This window comes from Agelaius phoeniceus, chromosome 9 (assembly GCF_051311805.1).
Source record: "Agelaius phoeniceus isolate bAgePho1 chromosome 9, bAgePho1.hap1, whole genome shotgun sequence".
NCBI classification, from domain to species: domain Eukaryota; kingdom Metazoa; phylum Chordata; class Aves; order Passeriformes; family Icteridae; genus Agelaius; species Agelaius phoeniceus.
The window spans coordinates 12,807,213-12,815,372 of NC_135273.1; the positions used below are offsets into that span (position 1 = coordinate 12,807,213).

The window sequence follows — 8,160 nt, forward strand, 5'->3', positions numbered from 1 at the left end:
GAGCTTAAGAAAAGCAGAGGGCAGTCTCCTTGGGGCTCCTCTCCACTCCCAGCAGGAGTGACATCTGTTTTATTTCATGTGCTTATCTATTACTTTAATTGTGCTTTAACAAGGGATCTAATAATGCCCAGGGAACAGATATACAAGTTTTCCTACTTTCTGTTCTGCTGTTAATTATTTCAGAGCTCTTTTACAGCTTTCTAGGAGTAGCTACATGTGGTTGGAGACATTATCCTTTGCCTGTTGCAGCTTTGGCAGGAGCAAACCTGCTGTGGATACAGCTTGGCACTTCAAGAAGTACCTTTTGGGTTTGGCTGCTCTCTCTGAAGGAGCAGAATGGGTAATGTATCTCTACTCAGGCACGTGGCTGATGTGAGAATGCTACTGCCCTAAAGACCTGACACATATCCCTGACTGGAGGGAGGAGCATGGATCATCTACTGGGCCATGGGACTCTCGGGGCAGCCACGATTGAAAGCAGGGGCTTTAGTCCAGGACTTGGGCTCCTTTCTCCCCCAGACTAGGCTGCAGCACACTCAAGCTGCTCTCCTTTGGCGTGGGAGAGACCTCATGGCAGACCCAAGATAGCACCATGAAACTCTGCCTGGCCATGAAGATAAACAGCACCCATGGCTGTAGGGTCACCCAATGTTATCCTCCCAGGCCCCAGAAGAGGATGACTGTCACTGTGAGTAGAGCACAATCACCTTTGTCACTTGCCATGGGACTTTGCAGCCCCAAGAACCCCTTGGAGAAGGCTGCCATTGAATGCCCAAGGGTTTCAGAGCTCATGCCATGCCTTACACTCTTCCTCCTTCTCCTGGCCCCTTTGCTCACCTTCACCCTGATGCTTGCTTAGTCACAAAGCCCACACTTTTCCCTTCCAAGGCAAGCATGAGACCCATATACCAGCCCAGCCCAGAGAACCATTGATCAGCCAGAAGCATAACCCACAGCTGGTTTTTAAAAATCACATTTATTTTTCAACCTTCCTCTGCTGTTTGCAATGCAGCAGCAGTGACTGAATCCAGAGCCTGAGTGAATGCCTTGACAGCTCTGTGACAAGAAAGAGAGAAGCCACTGGAGAGTGTTCAGTGGAGGGCCACAAAGATGATGAGGGATTTGAAGCATCTCTTATGAGGAGAGAATGTGAGAGCCAGGTCTGTTCAGTCTGGAAAAAGAGAAGACTGAGAGGGATCTCATCAATGCATATAAATGTCTCAAAGGCAGGTGCAAAGGGCATGGTGCCAGGCTTTTTTCAGTGGTGCCCAGCAACAGGACAAGGAACAAGGGCCATAAACTAAACTACAAGAAGTTCCACCTCAACATGAGGAAAAAATTCTTTACATTGAGGATGGCAAAGCACTGGAACAGGCTGCCCAGGAAGGTTGTAGAGTCTTCCTCTCTGGAAATACTCAAAACTCACCTGGATATATTCCTGCGAAACCTGCTCTAGTGACCCTGCCTCAGCAGGGGAGCTGGAATAGATGACCTCCAGAGGTCCTTCCAACCCTAACAATTCTATGATTTCTGTGTCTTCTTCCCCATGTCAAAGGGGGCAAGAGACAATTGTTCTCTAAAGTTGCAGTTTCATGGTTTCACTGTGGGGACCAGAGATGTAGGACAAGGGTGACAGAGCTCAGAGGAATGAAAAAAATCAGAGCTAAAAACAATTAGATATTTCTTTCCTGACTTGTGGCAAACACAGAGTGAATAGAACCTGAACCTGAGAGCAAGGAATGCATAGTCCAAGCATTGGTCTCTGGACTTTGGGATGGTGACTCTCATAGTGCAGAGAGAACAGGTCCCTTCACACCTGCCAAGACATGATCCATCTCTTGGGAAGAGGCTACTGTGGTGGTTTAAGGCAGGAATGTGGTTTGGTTGCTGGTACAATGGCAGGATATCTGCTTTTAGAGGTAGAAATGTGCTCTGAGCCCCAAGGGAGAGAGCCTCATGGGGCCAGACCCAGTGAGGCCCAGACAGGCTGGGCCAAAGGAAGGCACAGGAAGTGCAGGCATCCCTCATGGCAAGAGGGACATGGGAAGGCTGAGACATCATGGACCCATGTCCATGCCATGCAGCAGATGGGCATGGGTCACTACAAGCCAAAATGCTGCAAGCTGGACACACAGAGTCAGATCCTGATTCTACAGTGGAAGAAGGCTGCAGAGAAGGTGCTGGGTGGGGGTGCAGATCTGGGCTGGACTGTGCCTCTGACCCTGCTCAGGAGATGTGGGAATGGTGGTGGCAGGAGGCCAGAGGGGTGTAATGGCTCCTGAGGTAGTCTCCATTCACAGTCCTTTGTTAAAATAGACATATGGCACTTGGTCCCCGTGCTTGGCCATGATACTGTCACGCAGCTCCACCTCAAGGTCAGCCAGTGCAAGGGAGCTGTGGAGAGGGAGATTCACACTGAGAGCCATGATCCTCCTCCCCAAACACCAATCAAACCACCCTCCCTTCCCATTGCCATTTGAGGCCTCTGCAGTCCCTGGGATCTTGCAGGCTCATGGCAAGACCCGCCACCCCTCCCTACCAGTGTTGGAAGGCAGAGAGCTGCCCATGGAGCTGGGTGTCCTGTTGGTCCCAGCACAGAGCTCACAGAGCAGGGGAGGCACATGCTCTCCTGCTGCCCGGGCACCAGTGTGTGCTGGCAGGCACTGCCTTGGGTTGGAGGGTGGGTGCCCATCATGCTTCTCCTGGGATGGGCAGAGAAGTCCTAGGCAAGGAGGAAGGCTCCCAAGATCCCATGCAGGAGGGGGAAGCAGTGGAAGAGGTACCATCGCTGGGGGAAGAGAGCACAGGCTGCTGGCACCATGAACAGGAGGCTGTGGGACAGAGAAGAGCAGAGCATTAGTCTTCATTAGTCTTGGGGATCCCAGCCTGTTTGCCCTCATAGGGATTTCAGCCCAAGAAGTGCTGCTCACACCCCATAACTCCCAATAACTGGGGAAAGCCCAAGCTGAAAGGTAAGCAGCTTTGCAATTTCTTCAGGGAAAGAAGCATTTTTTCAAGCATCTCTTTGGAGCCATATTCCAGGCACTCACAGGTGATTGAGCAGTGAGATACTTACAAGCCCCCGCAGAGCAGCACCTGCAGAGGAGCGTGGAGAACCCGGATCCGCTGCAAGAGAAGAGCCAGGACTGAGTCCCTGGCCTCACCACAAGACCCACTCATAGGGTGAGCAGACTTCCCCCCTCAGTAGGACTGAATGCCCAAAACCCCTGGGGTGCACCAAACCCTGCCACCCTCCGACAGCCTCCCCATGTCACTTGAGAGGCCACTAGTGTATCAATGACTGAAGTAGGGAGCAAAGCAAGCCAGGCTCTACAAATCCCCATTTGATCCCCAGCATATCAGCAGCAGATATGGGCTGGAGCATCACAGAACCCACTGTCAGTAGAAACATGTGCTCACCTGCATGAAGGTGAATTTCTCCAGCCGCTCCATGATGATGGGCAAAATAACTAGGCACAGAGAGCAAAGGTCAGCCCAGATCCCAGAACAGCTATCCTGCTAGCCAGCCTGGAGGGCTGTCCCAGCAGGACCATCCACCTGCAGGCCATGGAAGCAGCTAGTTATGCTGGGGGCTACCGGGCGTTTGCTGACAGCAAGAACCTGACACGAGGCCCCCACACATCCATCATTGGGGCAGCATGGTCTGTGCTCCTCATGCTCCTGCCCTTCCTTCTGGGCTTGCAGCATGTCAAGGGTCTCAGAAGCAGAAGGGGTGCCAGGCTGCAGGGTGAGGGGCTAGGGCCAGAGAGCACAAGAGATGCATCCTTATGGGGCCAAACTGCCCCCTGTTTTCCCGGCTGTGGTTTGGCATGGAGGGGGCTGGAGGACCTCTGATGGGAATGGCTGGATGAGGAGAGCAAATGCCATCAGGGATGCAGGGCCACTCTCCCTCTTTTTCATGAGGGAAACTGAAGCAGGGGAGGGCACAGTGGTGGGTCCTGGAGAGTCCTCAGTTCAGCTGCACACCCCCGTGCCCCGCACTCACTCATGCCTGGTGCTGCCATGGTGATCCTGGAGAGCACAACCTGCGCGATGCCCTTCACTGCTGCCCTCTGCAAGCAAAACCAGCAGGTGAGCCCCGGCAGTGCCCTGCCCCAACCCGCATCCCCATCCCCAGACTCACCCTGGAGTGGCCGAGCTCGTTGTTGTTCTCATCTGTCACTGTGATCCCATTGATGATCTCCCTGAAGGAGACAGGCAGTTGTGAGTGGAGGATGGGATGGCCAGGAAAGCATAAGGACACAGCAACGGGGTGAGGGGGTGCCAGGGGAGTCCTCTATACACAGCAGCCCCTGATGCCCCCAGGGCACCATGGTCCCCAGCCCAGCCGATGCTGCCATCTTCAGGGCACAGCTGCGAGCAGGATCTGGCTGTGTAGGGACAGACACTGCCTGGATACACAGGTGAGCCAGGGCATAGTCCCTCACACAGTACCCGAGCTCCTTGTGCCCTGACTTGTGGGGGATCCCTGAGCAGCAGACACAGGTCACCACAAGGACCCCAACTGGGGTGTCCCAGCATCAGGATATCATGGACTAGGGTTCTCCCATGCCATGCAGGAGATCTTTGGGTTTGAGGGATTCCAGCACAGATTCCAGAGCAGCTATCCTCAGCCAAAAATCCCCCTCCTGCTCTAGGTGGAGGCTGAGCCATCCCACCCAACACCCTCCATCACAGACACTGCAAATGCACAGACCCCAGTTCACCCCTCTCCAGCTCCCAGGAGGGGAATCCAAGGCAGGGAGGCCAGGCAGCCCAGGAGCCTGGCTGCCACCAGCTTGCCTTTGGAGGGAGCTGGGTCCCTCAAGCGCCCCAGCCATGTGTGACACTTACTGTTGCCGCATCATGGGGATATTGACACAGTTGGCAGCGGCCACAGCTGCAAAGGGGACCCAGCGGGCCAGCAAGGGGGGGGCTCGCTGTGGGAAACAAGCTGGCATCAGCATGGGAGAGCAGGATGTGCCCAGCTGCCCCACCTGGCCCTAGCCTGGCATACCTTGGTGTAGAGGTTGAGTCCCACTGCGGTGGCCAGGGCTGCACTGGTGGCCGTGACATAAGCCACCCCGATTTGCCTGGACAGTGATTTCAAAGAAGGGAGACAACAGAATCACCAACTCTGACTCAGCCCTGTTCCTTCTGTGCCCAAGACATGGCACAGAGGGTCTTTACAGGGCATCCAGGGGTGCATCAAATGGACACACTCCATCCTGTGGGGCTCGCTCACCTCAGAGAGATGGGGGAGGCAGCGTTGCGGTTGGTGTAGTTGACAAAGGCATTGAAGGACTGGTTCACCCACTGCCAGAAGACCACTGCAGGCACTGTCCTGTGGAGGGAAGGGATGGGAGAGCACCCAAGGGCTGTCAGGGACACATGGCCTGTGCCCGTGGCCAGGCTTGGCAGGGAGACAGCCAAGATGCCTGCAATCCACTCATCATGGTGTCTCCAAAGGGAAACTGAGGAACTGTGGCAAAGTGACAAGCCAGTGGCAGACCTGGGAAATGATCCCAGGAGTTCTGGTTGCCCTGGGGAGCACAGGAAGGAGGGGCCCAGTCGTGCAAGGCACTTGGGCAGGGATGGGAGACACAGCTCTCAGCAGGGTGGCAGCCATCCTCTGCTGGGCTGAGATAAGTTCTCAGCAGGTTGGCAGCCATCCTCTGCTGGGCTGAGATAAGCCTTTGTCAAAGCAAGGAGGGGACACATGGGGACAGAAGTGGCTCTGGGGAATGAGGGTGCCTGGGTTTCTACTGGTGTCTCAGAGACACTGACGTGGGGCAGGAAGGGACACAGGGAGCACGCTTTGGAATGCAGGGGGGTGGAGAAGGGAAAGGCAGGGAGCTGTGAGAAGGGGCTGGGGATGCTGAAGCAGCCTGGCCTAGGGGCACATTTGGTCCTCATTTCCAAAGACTGCTATGGGCTACAGACCAAGAGCAGCAGCCAAGCAGGATGTGGTTGCATTAATCATTACAGGAGCTATGGGAAAATCTCAGCTGAGCTCAGGGTGAGGTGAAACCATTCCCAGCCATGCCAGGGGGATATGTGATGCTTCCACCAGGTTGGTGCTGGGGACAGAGCCCAGAGACATTGGGCTTGACCACAGGACACAGGCAAGCACAGCAGCCAAGGGCAAGCCCTGGGCAGCACCCAGCCCCAGAGGAGGCAGGCTGGCCATGCTCTGGGCATTGGGGACTTCGAGAGGGGCTGGGGGCTGTCAGGGCTGTGTCCCCAGCCTGGTGTACCCAGAAGCTCACCGATAGAACTGGAGCATGCAGCCAGTGATGGCCATGCCCCCCGGCACCTGGAAGGACATCCTGCCAATGAGGTTCATCTTCTCACCGCTGTCAGGGTGGAAGGCTGAGTCGTACAGCTTCTTGGCATAGAGCAGCTGCTCCTGGCTGCTTCCTGGCGGCACCAGCCCGGCCCTGCAAACCCAAAACCCATCAGGGGAAGCTGCACAGACCCGCCAGCACCCAGCACTGCTGAGGCACAGAGCTCTGGGCACCACATGAAAGGCAGAGGAAACATCTCCTGAGAAGAATGCATGTCACAGCTTGAAGCTCCTGGGAGAAGCCTGGGAAACCCCCCAAAACTACCTCCAACAGATGTTACACCACAGCATACCTGCTTGAGAATGACTGCCTCCATCCCCTTCAACACTGCACAGTGGTTGGGATAGCCATGAACACAGGGATGGCACCTGCCCCATTCATACCCCTGCCCCTCACCTGCAGCTCTCCACCAGGGCCTTGGCCTGGTCCAGCTCCTCCTCCGGCACCAGCACTGTCCGAGGGTCGGTGATGTTGAGGAAGTGCTTCAGGCGCCCCACAAAGGTGCTCTGGTCCCAGCGTGGGGAGTCGATATTGAAGCTAAGGGTACCTGTGGCCATCTTGGCGTAGGTCTGGGCAGAGGAAAAGGCTGCTCAGTAGGATCCTGCCTTGCTTGCTCATTGAGTGCACGCCTGCCACGGCCACAGGAGCAGTCAGCTGGGTGAGAGCCATGGCAGGTTTATATTTAACAGGAAAACTGGACTTTCAGCAGCCCTGAGCCCAGGAGGCCCCTGCACTCCTGCTGTCAGCAGAACACTGCAGTCAGGCCGCTCCTTCACACATCACCCTGCTTGCCTGGGGTTGCCCCACTTGTGCTGCACCCCACACCCTCTCCTCGGGGTGGTGTAGTGCTGCACAGCACTGTAGGGCCCAGCTCAACCCTCCACAAGGCTGCCCTGCAGGCACTCCTACAGGGGCACTACTCTGCAGCCCCCAAGTATGCAGAGCACAGCACCCCCACATTGTGCTGTGCCCCCCACAGCACCATCCTGCACATCCCTCTAATGCTGCTCTGCACTGCCATGGCATTGCCCTGTGTGCTCCCCGGGGTGCTGCACCACATGCCCACGATTCACACCACAGAATCACAGAATGAATTAGGCAGGAAAATACTTCTGAGACCAACCTATGACCAAACACCACCACGTCAACTTCAGCATGGCTAACCTAGTGCCTAACCCTAGCCAAGTACCATGTTCAGCCTTTCCTTAAACACCTCCAAGGGACTGTGACTCCAACACCTCCCTCGGCAGTCTTTTCCAGTATCTAACCACCCTTCTGTAAAGAAACACTTACTAATGTCCAACCTGAACCTCCTCTGGCACAGCTTCAGACTATATCCTCTCGTCCTGTTGCTGACTGCCTGGGAGAAGGGGCCCACTCCCTCATTTCAAAGGTGGTTGTAGACAGCGATAAGGTCTCCCTGAGCCTTTTCTCCAGGTTAAACGCTCCCATAACGCTCAGCCACTCCTCATAAGACTTGAGCTCCAGACCCTTCACCAATTTCCTTGCCCATCTATGTAAGGCACAGCACAGCTCGGCACACCCCCGGCTCGGCTCGGCTCGGCCCGGCATGGCACAGCCCCGGCACACCTCCAGCACGGCTCGGTCACGGCTTATGTCGGGTCGGCTCAGCTCGGCTCGGCTCAGCTTGGCTCGGCTCGGCACGCCCCAGCCCAACCCCGTCGCGTCCCCACGTGTCCCACCTGCGCTCCCGGGCCCCGCTCCCGCCCCGCGCCGCTCATCGCCCCCGCGCTCCGACGCGTGGCCGCCCTCAGCCAATCACAGAGCCCCGAGCGGCCGCGCCCACCCCCGC

General features: G+C 56.2%; 1 protein-coding gene across 8 annotated transcripts; it reads right to left on the bottom strand.

Moving 5' to 3' along the window:
• Positions 1 to 957: 957 nt before the first annotated feature.
• On the bottom strand, positions 958 to 8,123 carry SFXN2 (sideroflexin 2). 8 transcript variants are annotated; one of them, XM_054637646.2, is made up of 12 exons: positions 8,051 to 8,123; positions 6,744 to 6,916; positions 6,270 to 6,440; positions 5,246 to 5,344; positions 5,018 to 5,093; positions 4,855 to 4,940; positions 4,145 to 4,205; positions 4,007 to 4,073; positions 3,421 to 3,470; positions 3,077 to 3,126; positions 2,784 to 2,831; positions 2,148 to 2,394 (listed from the first exon to the last, which is right to left on the bottom strand). In XM_054637646.2, exons 1-12 carry the CDS (start codon positions 8,087 to 8,089, stop codon positions 2,295 to 2,297), a joined length of 1,020 nt encoding a protein of 339 aa, XP_054493621.1. In that variant the 5' UTR covers positions 8,090 to 8,123; the 3' UTR covers positions 2,148 to 2,294. The 8 variants fall into 8 exon arrangements, 7 of the variants coding, with proteins under 7 accessions (XP_054493616.1, XP_054493619.1, XP_054493620.1 ...); XM_054637641.2 differs by lacking the exon at positions 4,007 to 4,073 and having other exon boundaries at positions 958 to 2,394; XM_054637644.2 differs by lacking the exons at positions 4,007 to 4,073; positions 8,051 to 8,123 and adding an exon at positions 7,938 to 8,042 and having other exon boundaries at positions 958 to 2,394.
• Positions 8,124 to 8,160: the final 37 nt, after the last annotated feature.

Bases quoted from the DNA above. Each gene is read 5' to 3' on its own strand.
- SFXN2 (XM_054637641.2), bottom strand. From the start codon at position 8,089: ATGAGCGGCGCGGGGCGGGAGCGGGGCCCGGGAGCGCAG. The intron at 5,094-5,245 runs GTGAGCGAGCCC...ATCACTGTCCAG, and splicing joins GCCTCCCCCATCTCTCTGAG to GCAAATCGGGGTGGCTTATG. The intron at 3,127-3,420 runs GTGAGCACATGT...CTTCTCTTGCAG, and splicing joins AGAAATTCACCTTCATGCAG to CGGATCCGGGTTCTCCACGC.